General features: G+C 38.5%; 1 protein-coding gene across 1 annotated transcript in view; it reads left to right on the top strand.

Annotated features, from left to right (window-relative positions):
* The window catches only part of CUBN (cubilin (intrinsic factor-cobalamin receptor)), a gene marked incomplete at both ends in the record, with an annotated part of 99,156 nt that overhangs the window by 77,603 nt on the left and 5,856 nt on the right, over positions 1 to 15,697 (top strand). Inside the window, 10 exons of the mRNA XM_010132079.1 lie at positions 1,446 to 1,602; positions 3,277 to 3,393; positions 5,775 to 5,888; positions 7,117 to 7,245; positions 7,558 to 7,690; positions 9,881 to 10,086; positions 11,609 to 11,790; positions 13,374 to 13,563; positions 14,615 to 14,812; positions 15,147 to 15,293. Coding sequence (XP_010130381.1) covers positions 1,446 to 1,602; positions 3,277 to 3,393; positions 5,775 to 5,888; positions 7,117 to 7,245; positions 7,558 to 7,690; positions 9,881 to 10,086; positions 11,609 to 11,790; positions 13,374 to 13,563; positions 14,615 to 14,812; positions 15,147 to 15,293 — 1,573 coding nt within the window. The remainder of the gene's footprint in view (positions 1 to 1,445; positions 1,603 to 3,276; positions 3,394 to 5,774; positions 5,889 to 7,116; positions 7,246 to 7,557; positions 7,691 to 9,880; positions 10,087 to 11,608; positions 11,791 to 13,373; positions 13,564 to 14,614; positions 14,813 to 15,146; positions 15,294 to 15,697) is intronic.

Raw genomic sequence — 15,697 nt, 5'->3', positions numbered from 1 at the left:
GGAAAGACAGTACCTTAATTCCTAAGGGATATTTTGTTTTAGTTATTGCTTTTTTACACATTCCATGGGTGTTTTTTTTAACTCCAGGTAGACTGATTTATATACAGAATATATGTGCAGAGGAATAAACACTGCACACTATGTTCACTAATGGGCTTAAAGGCCTTTGAATACTGGTGGCAGAAACAATGCTTTGTGTTGTGCAGTCTAGTTAAAAATTTTTAATCCATCAGTGCTGCATTGCACAAACTTGCTGGAATTTGAAGCATTTTGAAGTCTTAATAAAGTACATTTCTTCAAATGCAATGGCATTATTTTGCTCAAAGTGAGCTTTTATGCAGATTTTAACATCCTAGCACCTGAATTTCTTCCAGTCCTCCTATCCATATTTTTCTCCATTTTGCTATAGGAAGCTGAGTCACAGGTTATATTAAATGATGTGCCTATGGTAATGCAGGATGTTAACGCTGAAACAGGAAGTGAATTAAACCCTTGTTGCTGCCCAGTAGCCCAAATGCTCTTCCTCGGTGAGTCATGCAACTGCTGATGGCTCCAGTGCTCATCACTTCTGAAACCGGGCACTAGGGATCTGAGACCAGCCCACGGCCTCCAAACACTGCAGCAACAAATCACATCTGCTAGAGTGCTAGGAAAGATCAGTGTGACGCTCTGATACTGTGGCCATTTCTCTATCTCTGTAGTTTCTCTTGTTATAATGTTGATGTTTCTTAAGCTAGACACTCACTGATTTTAACTTCACTATCCTTCTCTTCCTGATTGTGAAACAAAGAAGGGAACTGAATTATTAGCTGTAAAGAGAAAAAAGAGAAGGAAGGCATTTGTGGTAAAATAAAAGTGAAGTTTTGTGAAACCATCTTTGCTTTATTCCTCATTTTTTTTTAACTCTTCTTTATCCTCTGCTTAAATACCACTTCATGTGTATGTGTGTAATTCTGCACCCTAAAGCGATTATAAAGCATAGATATATGGACTCTGATCCTTGATGATGGGTACGTGTACCTAAAACCCATAATCCTAGTGTCTTCTCTTTTTATAAACAGTCATAGCTGTATGCACTAGTTGCATGTTAGGGCCAATTTAGAATTCTTTACTGAGGCAAGATGTAGGGTTTAACTGAATAAAAGTTACACAGGAACTCACATTAGCCATTAACAGAAAACAGTAAATGTGTGGGGATATCTGGATTCTTAAAGGAGGGTTGCTTCCCTACCAGAGGAAGATGGTTACTTGATGCTTTTTTGTAGTAGCTTCAGCCTGAAAAACACGCATTTTTTTGAAATGGCCACAGAATAGTGGCATAGTTTGTTTGCACTGCCCATATCAAGGCTCTGTCAGGATCAAAATGTATGAAACATAAGAGAGGGAATGAAATAAAAGTCTTCTTCTATTGAAACCAAATACTTCATTTGATCTTTTCATAACAGGTATTTGATGGTCCTAACAATGAAGCACCACTTCTTAGAAAACTCTGTGGAACACAGCATCCTCCTCCTATCACATCCTCCAAGAATGTGATGTACATCCGAATGCGCTCTGATACATCTATCCAGTACAGGGGCTTCAGTGCTCGCTTTACTGAAGGTAATTTCATCATTTACATTAATGCATATTTATCTAATCACCAATTTGTTTGTATTAAGACATGAACTTTTAGCACAGCTGATAACAAGAAGTATCGTTTCTATGCAGCATGCCAGAGTGTATTTTTAACAGCACTGAGATTTTCTAAATAATAGGTTAAAGAATTTAAAATCTAAGGACCATCTTAGATTCTTTGATTGGAGAAAAAATGTACTTCTTACAGCAAGGCATCTAGAACGCAGCAGTTGCCTCTTATTTGTCCTCCCTAGAGGGTTAGCTACCCAAAACTACCCTGATAAAAATGTGCAACTGGCAGTTTCCACAGACCTAGTGACAAAATACATTTTGTATGTCTACCCATGCACATGAATCTGAAAAGCTATAAAAGAAATCTGTGTGATGCTGTTGATGAAGCCCATGGATTCAGGCCTGCTAACCCTGCCAAGCATTAACTATCCAATTTGTGGAGGACTTATTGGTATTTTATATGGTTTCCTTTTAAATGAAAAATGACATCAGCTGTGTAGAATTTTTTATGAAGTTATATGCTATTTGACAATTGGTGATTTTCTTTCATTTTTTACAATAACTTTGGAAACATTTTTTCCCTCAAGATACAGCCATTTTGTTTTTGCAAAGAAAATCGCTTCCTCTCATTTTCCTAGGATTCTTTTCACTATAATTTAGTACTTTTCCCAGAATTTTTTTCTTTGAAAATATTGTGAAAAATTATAAAGAATATTATGAATTTGCATCAGCAAAAATCTCAGGAACCCCAGTTATTGAAGCACTAGTTAGATACCTAATAAGACATTTCTAACTAATAGCTCTGAAAGGGTAATAAGTTAAACTTCCTCAGGGCACATTTACTGGAGTAGGCCCTACGCAAAACACGCCTGGTGAGCAAGTACTCCCTACCTAGGATGAGGCAACCCAGCTTCCCTCTTCCTGAGAAACACCCTGTAAGTCCCATCTCCTAGTGGGTGTTTCAGGCAGAATGGCATGGTAAATGAATATCAGTCTTTGGTACCTAAATCCTCATGCTGCTGTTAAAAGCAGCTGTGTGAAACTCAGATCTGGGGGGTTTATGGTAAGTCAGTAGGCTTAGAAACGAGGCATGCAGCACTGTTAGCCAAAGTTATGCAGTCAGCCAAGCTCTTGCACACGTGCAACGTTTCATATAATTGCAGTTTTGTTGACGCAGCTCACAAGAGGATCATGCCAATGCAATATGATGCCATCCTTGGGCATTGGAAGGTTCTGGAGAGTTTCTTAGGATTTTTTTCTTCCTAGTTGCCAACACAGGCAAATGATCAGAGAAGTGGCTGTATGATTGCACTACCCTGAAACCAAGTTATCTTGGCCCCAAGATTGCTCTTCTGGGCTATGAGGAGCTGATAAAGATGAGGTCTGTTCCCAAGTCAGTCTGGCTTCACTCAGATTGTCAGCCAGGTGCAGCATGGCCTGTGGATCCAGGTCAAGAAGGTACACCCAGTGCTGGGAGCTGGTCCTTAAGTTTCTTCTGAAAAATTACTGTAGAGAATTTTATCCTCATTTCACATTGATGTAGCATGTTACATTTTATGCATTCATTTTCACTACAGAATCTAACGTGTTTTTGTATGTATAAATTTCTGTGTGTGTATGTGTGTTTGTATGTGTTTCATTCTAAAGCATGTGGAAGTTTTATAGAGTCAGATTCAGCTGGGGCAGCAATTTCCTCTCCTCTGTATCCTGCCAAATACCCAAACAATCAGAACTGCAGCTGGATTATTCAGGCTCAGGAACCATGTAAGTAAAAACATCTTTTACAGTTAGCTGGGATGACTAACATCCTTATCTCTCTTTTGAAATAACAATACAAAATTCCTTCTTTATTTCTCTAGGAAGTTCTGCATCCTGGTAGCTGGAGAGTGTGGCTCTCCTAATCTGTCTTAAATCATATTTCACTGAAAAAGATTTAGTGCATAGTGAGGAAGATAGTTTACAACTTTGTCATCTTGGCTGATTTACTGCGATGCAAGTGTTGCATTTATAAATGAGGTGGCGAACACCGTTTGGATTTGTCTATGAGCAAATCTAAGGGTTTCTATATAATTAAAGCACTTGTATTTAGCTGACCTTGTTTTGGTCTGGATTTTTCCAGCTAGGGTCATGTTCATAGATCAAATCTATGCTGTTAACATAAAACCCAAGAAATTTTAATTAGATAATGAGAAAGGTACAGAGGTACAATTCCAAATAAAAAAAAAAATATTAACATGTTCATAGATACATTCTCAGATATTCCTGTCTAATTTTACACAGATTTATGGTTGATCATACAATACCAAATATTTCCCATCAGATATTACCTTTTATGACTTCATTCACGGAGGTGTAGTCCTTCTTCCCGGAAGCCTGGGAGAACCACAGCTCTCTGGGAAGAAGAAAGCCGGACAACATGGGAGCATCCGGTTCCTCCATGTTGAACCCAGGACAAATACCCAGTATCACCTTTATATCATAAAATATTCCTACAAAAAAACCTTATAAATGGATTATAGTATCCCGGTAACATCATTTAAAATTAACGTTTATTTTTAATAGCAACTGCTGAACTTCAGTTGTTCATCTGATAGTTAGACATTGTTGTTAAAATCACAGAATGTTCCAACCACATTCATAAGTTTATTTTGCTAGCTTATAAAATTAAAATCAATTTGCCAAAGAAAACACCAAAACAAAAATCAAGAGATAAACAATACTTTTCTTTAGCATAGATTCGTATACAAATTCCTGAAAAGGACATAATCAAAGCTGTTCCTCACCTACACAACATTTATTTTTAAAGACAATCTTTTTCTGGATCCAGATCAAAAATTCATACATAACTGTTGACTCCTGAATTACATCAATATGAGAGACCAGAAAAATGCTGTATAAGAAGTAGCCTGTGTATGTAGTGACTTTCTCCACTTAACCACCAGGACCACCACATACCACACGTTCCAGGTACACGTGGCTTCTTTACACCAGTCACACAGCATTACAGGGCAGAGCCATACGCAATAGATTTAGCCCATGGCAAACCACAGCAGAGTTTCTGCTCTGCTTTTACCACGAAGACCAACAAGTCTCCTGCTCTTGCCACCCGCTGTGTTTTTTCCTTTCTGCTCTGTATCCTGAGGACCTGCATTGATAGCTGTAATTGATTGACTGGACAGGACACAAAAGAGTGCAGAACACACAGACTATGCAGCTGAACACCAGTCAGTGGCACCCTGCTGAATGCAGCCCTGGGTCCACGTCTGTCATCTCAGCTTATTCTAGCTAATTAATTGTAGCCCAGTGAGAAGCAAAATATTTGTGTCAAATTCAAACTTGTTCGATGTGGGAGAAAACTCAGTTATCATCTAAGTCATAAGGCTCTTTCTGACCTGCTCAAACTTCATAGGAGCTGTAAGTCCAGGAGTAACTACTGTCACAGACTGGCATTGAGGACAGCCTCTCTCTTCCAGTTGTGACTTCACCTTTGTTCATATTGGATAAGCAAGAGCAATAAGAGAGTCAAAAATACCGAGTCAGAAATACTCTTTTTCAGGACATAGCCTGCAGTCCAAGGGTGTGGAAAATCCAATTCTGTACAAATATAGCTGAGGGTAGTTAATGATCCTTTAACCAGTCCAATTGATGTATGTGGAACGTTACAAAATGATGAAAGAACCAGCTCTTTCTAAGCCTGGAGCGGGACAGCATCAATTCACATTTTGTCTGGATCTATGGTATAGATCACAAGGGGGCAGAAGGTCATGGATGTATGGAAATAAGTTTCATTTCTGAATGTGTGTAAATTTTCCATGTTGTATTTGCTGACCTTTCAGTATGTAATGAAGCTGATCAGGTATTAGGAAATTGCAGTTTGTATGTATATGTTAAATCTTACGCTTCTAATGTCAATTGTACTAGGAAGTACTGAAATATTAGGAGATTTACCAGGATCTTTGCAGTAAGGATTAATGCACTTCCAACAAATTCACTCCATGTATCAGGGAATAAACTACTTCAGATGTTATATTTTATAGGGGCTGATTGACTTCAGGGGAGAAAAGATGGTGCATTTGTTTACATGTAATTATTTCTCTGTGAAATGTCAAACTTCTTTTTAAGTTTTTACTCTTTGCTGTTGCCAGTCAACCATGTCACACTCTCCTTCACTGACTTTGATGTTGAAAACAATAGACAAAACTGCACAACGGATTTTGTGGAGATTTTGGATGGGAATAACTACGAGGCTCCTCTTCAAGGTATTGTACCTTTCCCTGCTTATAGAACTACACCCAGGGTAAGCAGGAGAATGTTTCCTGTGAGAGTCCTCCTGCTTCATGGATATTCTCTGGTAAAGGAAGCTCGTTGGCCATTCTGGCCAGAGGAGACCAGGAATGGATGATAAGTCTTCAGTGGGAATGGCACAGTCCTCCCAGGCACTGACTGTATTCTCACTAACCTGAAGTCTGAGGTTGCCTTCAGCTGCCTTTTCCTTCCTCCTCAGCTGTCCAATATTGGGAACCAAGAAATTCAGTTTAAACTGAATTCTGAGTTAATCGTACAAAACCACAACATAACCCGCACTCATAAGCACAGTCCACAGTAAATACAGTAGAGATAGCTGCAGATTTCTGGGAGTAGAAAATGGATTTTCCTCAAACCTTGGAAAGCCTGGTTTTCTGCTTGCTTCTGAATTTTCTACAGGTTTCTCTTGATATCTCTGTCCAGAGCCATCACCTTCAAGTGGCAAGAGCAGCCTGGAGCAGCAAAATTCAGGAAGCCATGAGTGACTCCTGCCACCGGGTGGTCCTGACTCCCCTCACATACCCAGGGTTGCCTTAAATTCCTTTCTGGGAAGTTCAAAATATCTGTTCCTGATTACACTCTCTCTTGCTCTACTTTCGTATGTAATTCTTCATCAGGAGTGGGGCTGGAACTAAGAGCAGAATTAATTTTTTTTGTCTCCTACCCTTAGCTTTCACTTGGTAAGAGGACCAAAATACTAACTTCTATCTTTCTTTTTGGCATCCAATGCCTTTCTGACAGATCATGAGTCATATTCCTAATTCCTATGTTACAATCCACTACAGGAAAACTGCTGTGTTATTTGTCACTTATTTTTTTCATTAGAAACCAATTGAGTGAAATGCAAACTACTATCAGATTTATTTGATAACAATATTTTTTTTCAATTAGGCTGTAATTTCTGCATAGAGTGAACACAAAAGAGCTCAGTGAAAGAATATCCAGTGACAAGGGTTTCTGGAGTGCAGGAGGTCCTTTCTCTGTTAAAAAAAGTTGCCACCAGAGTTGAGTTCTATGCAAATTAAATTTTATTTAATTTTTATGTAGATTGAATTGACAACCGTGATTGTAAGCAACAAATATTATTCCTGGTTGTGCCAGGCACTAACCCCAAACTTTAGATTAGCAATAGTATTTACGTGCGAACAGGTTTTTTTTCCTCTCTGGCTTGTTCTCTTTCAGGCCGTTACTGTGGCACAACTATACCACATCCTATCACTTCTTTTGGTAATGCCTTGGTGGTGAACTTCATCTCCAACAACAACATTACTGCCAGGGGCTTCCATGCCACCTATATTGCATCATCATCATGTGAGTTCATGTTACAGATGTTGCTACCTTATGCCTCTGACTTAAGAACAGATCCTGTAATGCTTTGTCTCCCTGACTTTCCCACTTTTGAAATCCCCTATTGCCCCACCTTTCTGGCCAAGGTGTCAGCAAGTACATCATCAAGCTGAAGGAGACAAGGAGAATTACCTTCCTGATTAGCATATGCTCTGGCTCTGTCAAGATTTGGGGTTTGTTGGTTTTTTTTTTTGTTGTTGTTGTTGTTGGTTGGTTTGTTTGGTTTTTTTTCTGCATCATCCATCTCAATCCTCTGCTGTCTCCTTCTTGTTGCAGCCTGTGGGGGTACCTTCCACATGGACAGAGGAGCTTTCAACAGCCCTGGCTATCCAGAGCCATATCCACTCAACACCGAGTGTGTCTGGAGGATTCTCAGCTCCCCTGGCAACCGGCTCCAGCTGTCCTTCATGTAAATGCATTGCCAAGGGTTATTATTCAGCCCTTTAACTGACCTGAAGGAAGGATGTTCTGTGTTTATTAGGAAATGTAATTACCGAACGATAATGCCAAAACATGTTTTTAGCTTAACTTGGAAAGAGAACAGCAGTGGTTAGTTGCAGCTTGCAGTGTTCTCCTGTCTTAGTCATTGTTTAAATTAAGGCATATGGAGCATCATATGAATAGGTGGTTTATTGTTTGAGCAACTGATACGGCGAATGACCCAGTTCTCACTCACTCATAAACAAGAAGAGGAAATTTAGCATTGCTCTGCCTTTTCTTTACAAAGGAAATTCCTACATTTCCTTACTATCTGATTCACTGTAGTACTTATTATGTAGCTGAGTGATATAAAGGGCCTGGGTACTCCACAGATTGTCGTGTTACAATTGATATTAAACACTTCAAAATTTCTCCAACAATTATAGCAGTGGAGGTACAAGAGGGACCTGGAGAGTACCATCTGAAGGAATTTTGTTTTCCCTTCCACAAAGTAACTTTCCTTTGAAGACTTCTGACAGGAAAGTCATGCCTGATCCACAGAACAATGTAGAGTCCTTTACCATAACAATGTGGAGTCCTTTACCCATGATGTTGATTTCTGAGCCTTTCAGTTTCCCCTGCATCAAACAGTGTCTGCTGCCAAGAAACAGAGCACTGACCCTTTTCAAAGCTTATCAAGAATGAGAAGGAAAATAAAAGTAATTCTGAAACATGCATTTACAGTTAATCAGGACAAAAGGAAAATTTGGCCAGTAACATGCTGACCGCATAAGGTGCAATTTGTTCAGCATGTGACAATTCACTAATGCAATAAAAAAGACATTCTATTCCTCCTTTATTCACTGAAGCAGAGGAAAAGTACTGAAGCAGAGAAAAAGTACTGCAGCTGAAAAAATTTTACAAAGTGTTTTGTACAAACTAATGAGTAACTTTTCAGAAGTAAAACAGAAATCTCGCATGAAGAAGAAACTATCAGTAGAACATACACTGAATTATATAATTGACACTGTGTAGATGTAAACTCTTTTTCTTCAGTTACACAGAGCTGAAAGGCAAGCTGAAAATACTGGAAAGCATAGTGTAATTGTATACCTTAATTTAATATTAAGAGCTTATAAAGTTTTCTTGGCATGAGGCATTCATTTTCTTTAGCTCAGTCTGAACAGAAATGCCTGTCTTGCAACTTGAGTGTTAGCTTTAAATTAGTCTGAAGTATATCCAGATGAGCGGCTGGAACCATTTCACAGCATGTGTACACTGAACACATGGGACTATATTCAGGGCTGAAGGGCAGGAGTTGTTACCGGAAAATGAGAAAGCACAAATATTTGGGGCACTGTTTATAAGAGGCAGTCTCTGGAATCTTTGATGTATATTCATAGCCTACTTCTGAAAAGATTATTGGATTTAATCAAAGCACTTAGAATAACAGATAATGATTTTTAGAATATATTTAGCATTCAGTTGGTACAATAATTAAGTATTTGTAATTGGATTACTAAATCCCATTCCTTTTCTGAGGTAAAAAACTGGGTTAGAAGAGTTCATAGCAATCCTTATTATTATTTTGCACACCCAGCTATGTGAAACTCAGAAAATCCAGAGAAACAGTAATATTTCATAATTCTGGAGAAACTGCTAAGAGATTTTTGAGCTCTGAGGTGTTAACTACAAATGAATCTAGTCCTCTGCAATTACTTTCTCACCAGAGAGCGTACTGAAATAATACACATATGACGGGGCTGGAGACTGATTTGTAAGGCTAGAAGTATTCCTCTGCACCCAATAGATGTGTATCTGGCAAATCATCTGACCTGGGTTAATATCAAAAATCTGTTTTATATATCAGGGACTTTCTGTGTTTCATGGTTGTTGTTGGAGAACCAAAAAATATTTCAAGGCTTTGAGAACTCTTTAAAAATTATAACTTTGCAAAGTGAAATTCTATTGTAAAATAAGTGGCTAGAAAAGAAAGCCCTGTATCAGAAATACTGCCAGGTAATGAGCAGTGACTTCTGGGTTCTGGAGGGTTTTGTTGCTGCCCTCTTCTTAACTGTTACAGTAGGAGGTATAGGGGGATTAGTGGCCTGGCAGGGCAAACTCTGAAGTATGTGCCAGTCATATGCTTGCTAATGCTTTTCCACTGCTATTGAAACAGAGAGTTTCAGGTGGAACATAGTGGTGGCTGCACCAGAGATTACCTGGAGATTCGTGAAGGGAATGATACAGGCACGCTTGCAGGACGATTCTGTGGGAACTCCTTGCCTTCAAATTATACATCTACTGTTGGACATGTCCTGTGGGTCAAATTTGTCTCAGATGGCTCAGGTGCTGATGTTGGCTTCAGGGCCACATTCTCTCACTGTAAGTAAATGTTATTTAATTGAAAATTATTGTTCTTTCATAACACTTCCAAAATGAATCAAAAGTGACCATTTCGCCCTGTAAAGTCCATTATAAAATTATCAGTGAAGCTTTAAAAATATTTTGTAAAATATCTTCTGAATGTAAAAGTATGCTCCAAACCATGTCAGAACAGAACTCATGTACGTAAGTATATTAAGTACAATATAATCAGAAGGGCACATCTAATACTTGCCATTTGTTAAGCAATTGATAATTTAAGAAAAAAGCTTATTTTATTTATTTCCTTTTTGCTTTTTGAGTACAACACTGTCCATCTTCCAGTTTGGATCTAGATGCCATCAACCAGGCAGCAGAATTAGAAGGAAATTATGCCATAGATCCAAAATTTCCAGGAACCATTGTAAACATCAGTCTGACTTGCTTTATGAACAGACTGCTGAAGCTAAACATCTACAGCCTTTTGGATTATGGAAGCTAAACTTGTAATAATTTTCCTTACTTTGAGATTTTTACTACTCACTTTCAAAAGGAATTATCAACAGTTCTCAGCTCAATCATATCAGAACCACTTTTCACCAGAACACACAAAGTTGTTTGCATGGTTTAATCCCAGCCAGCAACTAATCACCATTCAGCTGCTCACTCATTCCCCTCACAGTGGGATGGGGGGGAGAGTCTGAAGTAAAAGTAAGAAAACTTGTGGACTGAGATAAAGACAGTTTAACAGGTAAAGCAAAACCTACATACACAATCAAAGCAAACTAAGGAACTGATTCATTTTTTCCCATCAGCAAGCAGCCGTTCAGCCATCTCCAGAACAGCAGGGCTCCATCACATCTAACAGTTACTTGGAAAGACAAACGCAGTTACTCTGAATGTTCCCCCTTCCTTCTTCCCACACCTGTATGCTGAGCAGAACATCTTATGGTGTGGAATCTCCCTTTGGTCATTTGAGGTCAGCTGCCCCACTTGTGTCTCCTCCCAACTTCTTGCACGCTCCCAGTCTACTTGGGGTGAGAAGCAGAAAAGGCCTTGAGTGTGTAAGCGCTGCTCAGCAGTAACTAAAACATCTCTATATTATCAACACTGTTTTCAGCACAAATCCAAAATAGAGCCCCATACTGGCTACTATGGAGAAAATTAACTCTATCCCAGCCAAAACCAGCACAGCACTTTAAAAAAATAATCATCTTATTTAATGCTTCTTAGAGAGAAATGAGCATGAAGTAGGCAGTCAGGAGTGCATTTATATATGTCATCTTCCCCCTTCTTGTACATGCAGAGCCACACAGCTCAAACACGTCAGATAAGGGTACACTGCATCCCTGACAACAGGAAAATAATTAGATGTTCATCCCAGGACTGTCTGAGACACAAGTCTATGCCTCACAGCATTGTCTAGTCCTAAGTAAATTAAGGCAGATGGGCTGAAATGAAAGCTATATTCCAGGCTGGACCCCAATGCTTCTTTTAATCTATGTGAATTAGAGGCATTAGCTGTCTCTTTCTCTTTTTTCAGTGTATGGAAATGACATTGTGGGAAACAGAGGACAAATAGCTTCACCACAGTGGCCCAGAAGTTACCCTCACAATTCCAATTACCAGTGGCGAATAAGTGTTAATGCTTCACAAGTTATCCGTGGCCATATCCTGCAGATGGATATCGAAAACCATCGCATGTGCCAGTATGACAAGCTAAAGGTGATTTAATTGTGAGAAGTTACTTTATTTCAATTAACTTCAATAAAAATGATGAATAGATAAACCTACAAGAGGAATAGGAAGAATTTCTGAGGATCTGGTGTGGCTTACTGTTTTTGTTATGTTATCTTTTCAATAAATATTAGCTATAGAAAGGGTTACATATTCTTTAGCTCCCTAACCGATATTTCCAGCCTGTAAGTTTGAAGCTTATTAGAAATAAGTCCATAATAGTACAATCCTGAATTTTCAAACCTAAGAATTTCAGGTCAGATACCATATTGAATTTTGCTCTCTGCTGGTTCAGCTAAGGACAGGAGTGGTAATAATACCTCAATGCCTCTAAAAATGAGGTTGTTTTAAAATCCTATAAGGAACAATACTTTACTTGCACCTTCTTTTCTCTTGGATCAGCAATTTGCTGTTGGCAGTAGGAAGGTAACTCTTTCTTCCCGTATGATTGTTTTTCTGTACTCTCCTGTAATACAGTCTGGCCTTTTTAAAAACAGCACACATGGCACTAAGCAAAATGGAGTAATAGAGGCAACAACTTCTTTCTGAACTTAGCTAAACACAACTACTTACGTAAATAATGTAAATCTCTTGTCTTTTTTTTTTTTTAATCAGATGATTCACTAATTATCCTTTTCCTTCTTTGGAAAAGACCAATTTATTAATAGTTCAATATATTCAATATAATAAATTCATTATTATTCATTGATATCCAAATTTAATATTAGTTCAAAAAAGAAATACAACTTTTTCCTTCATCTCATGTCAGATTTTAACAGAATCTTCTTTCTTCTAACTCAGCTTGCCTTTCTTTGTCTGCCCCTCTGAAGGAAAAATTAATTTCTTAAATCAATTACACATTTAGTGAGTGTGAATCTGCCTGAATTTTAAATTTAACCTGAATCAAGGATCAAATCTTCAATGTAATGCCAATGTTTATTTAATATTTCCTGACTTTCTCTACTGGACATTTTTTACTGGGAGGAAGAGGACAAAACACAAATAGTTTTGAAAGGTGGCAAAAGAGAAGCATCTTTTAACCTGAAAAGATTTGGGCTTACAAATACATAAAATTTAAAAAATATATTATTACATATTTTTTCAACAGAATTTAAAATATATGTGTTCCTCAGGGAGAAAAAAGAAAAAAAAGAAAAAAGAAAACCAATGCTTTTTTTTTTCTGCAGATCATCTTGGATTTTTTTCTCAACAAGAAACAAGCTTGTACCAGTGGACTTTTTTAACATGGGAGGCCAGTCCAATGTCCCCAGAGAGCAGCTCTGTGATGGGGAACGAGCTGAATTTGGTGGCTTCATAGAAAGCTTCACAATTAACAGTATATAATGGAAAAGGAGATTTTACTCTGTTGTGGTTTTCTGTTTGGTTTTGGTTATTTTGGTTTGTTTGTTTGGGTTTTTTTTTTTGTAAGAAAGGTTTCTCTTTAACAGGGATTTGCTGAAAGATCCCTCACTCATTTAGAGAGGGTGATCTTCTCCTTGGAAATTTGCTGAGTATTGGGTAGATGAAATCTGCATGTGTGAGGAACAGCACCATTCTCCTTCTCTCTACAGGTTTATGATGGGCCCACAATTCATTTTCGTCCCATTGCAACATACTGTGGCACCGAACCTGCTTCTTTTGCATCCTCTGGCAGTTCGATGACAATCCAGTTCCAGACAGATTCATCTGTGACTGGAAAAGGCTTTCTTTTGGAGTGGTATGCAGTGGATGCTTCTACTGTTACACAAACCTTTGCTAGAGGTAGGTTTTCAGTGAGTTACTTGGCTAAAATTGATATAGCCAGTGATATACCGAGCTTTACATTAAAAACGCCAAACCAACTTCCACACTGGAGAAAGCCCTAGCTATTAATGGAGGGAAAGCTTTCACTGACATTTTAATTAATCATTTTAATAGCTTTTAAAAACAATTGCTAGAGACTCTTCAGAAATCTGTTTTACAGTGTTTTTAGAACAGGCACGTTGCTAGATGGGAGTGTTTTCCTTTACACAGGTATTTCATGAAAGCTAAACATTTTATATGCTTTCATGAAAAAGTATCCCTCTTGAAATACCATTCTTAAATCACTGGCCATTGTGATATGAAACCTTTCACCATAATGTATCTCATATCCATAAATAAGGAGAATGTGCTCAGCATGATCATGTATCTCTGCCAAATAGCTCCTGGAAGGAGAAGGAACATGCTTCATGTACAACTGATTTTCTCTGAGCAAGTTCCACAAGAGAAAGTTAAGACTGACTAGCATATAGTGCAATGTCTTCTTTCAAATATGAAGGCAAAATTCTGCAGACAGAGAGACTAAGGATCTCTGGGGCTCTGCAGGGTAGTAGCAGTATGTAATGGGTTTAAATGCTGGAAGAGCACTGAGCCACTAGATATCCCAGCAAGGATTCCATCCTGATCTAAACATATAGCTGAAACATTAAGAGTGGAGAAAGAAAAGTGCTTTAATTTCAAGAGGATCTAAAACGTTTATGTAGTATTGGTTACGTATGCACCGTTCCTTTCTGACATGCAACCTGTGTTAAACTGTGTTAGATACTCCTAGGCTTTTGCTAGCTATTCCTATGGTTAAGTAGATCACATCATTGTTGCACCAGGTAGCACAGGAACATCCTTATAGGGCAGGATTTCCAGGTTTTGTACTCGTAGTCCAAACCAAAGTTGATGATGCATTCCTGTGACTACTCGCATCATCACTGTGCCCCCATTGTCTGTCAGATTACATGAGGGAAGTGTTCAGTTTAAAATGAGGATGCTTTCATTTTCATCTTCTTGTACGTGACAGGTGCATGTGGAGGGATTGCAGCAACTGAAGAAACACCTTCATTCCTCTTCTCACCGGGCTGGCCCAGGAATTACAGAAATTTTGCTGACTGTGTGTGGCTTATCAGAGCTCCTGGATCCACCGTGGAGTTCAATATCTTGGCCCTAGACATAGAATCTCACAGCTCATGCAACTATGACAAACTTATTATCCAAGATGGTGAGAAGCCAATCCTGCCCTACTCTGACAGCATGCAATAGATACCCAAGGTCCCAACACCTGTAAATCTCATGACCATTGAGCTTAAGCAATCTAGATAGCAATAGAAATAAGCTCTAAATCACTATTTTTCCTCTATGCTGAAACATTCTGCTAGATAAAATAGAATAGAAAAGTCTAGCAAGATATTTAGTGGTCTATAAAAAAAAATTCTTAGTCTGTAAGGGGTTAAAGATCCTGAAAAGCACCTGCCTGAAAGTAAGAGCCACAGCAACCAAGAGGCAGATGTGAACTGATTTGGTTTCAACACTAACATATCTTTTTTTGATCTCAGGAGACACTAGTCTTTCTCCAGTGCTGGCTACCCTCTGTGGACGAGAACCTCCTGGGCCAATAAGATCAACTGGAGAGGCAATGTTCATCCACTTCGTGTCAGATGCAAGTGTCACCGGAGCTGGGTTTAATGCCTCTTATCACAAAAGTAAGATTTGTTGCTCTTTTCCTCCACATAAATATCTGCCTTGCTGCTAACAATGCGCTAAAGAAAGGATTCCAGCATTTTTAACAGTCTGTCTCCAGTCTATCTATCTAATTAATCACACAGACCAATTATTCCCATCTCATGAATATGCATTAATAAATGTCTGACTCTGCAAAGGTAAAATTTGCAATTTGCCCAGCGATATAACATGACAAAGCAACAATAAAGCATTATTCAAACAGAACAGTCACTTTTTAGAAGGAAGAGAAGTGTATGCCTAAGTTTACAACAAGCTCAGCTGAAAGGTGAAAGAATGGCCAACTTAGAGAGGGAAATAATGACTCAAAGCATAGACACAAAACCGAGGGAGACAAATGCAGAAAGCTGCATAAATTCCAGCAGGA

The sequence above is a fragment of the Buceros rhinoceros genome, unplaced genomic scaffold (assembly GCF_000710305.1).
Source record: "Buceros rhinoceros silvestris isolate BGI_N320 unplaced genomic scaffold, ASM71030v1 scaffold16602, whole genome shotgun sequence".
NCBI lineage: Eukaryota > Metazoa > Chordata > Aves > Bucerotiformes > Bucerotidae > Buceros > Buceros rhinoceros.
The sequence above is the reverse complement of the archived record's forward strand: the minus strand, read 5'-3'. Positions and strand labels throughout refer to the sequence as shown.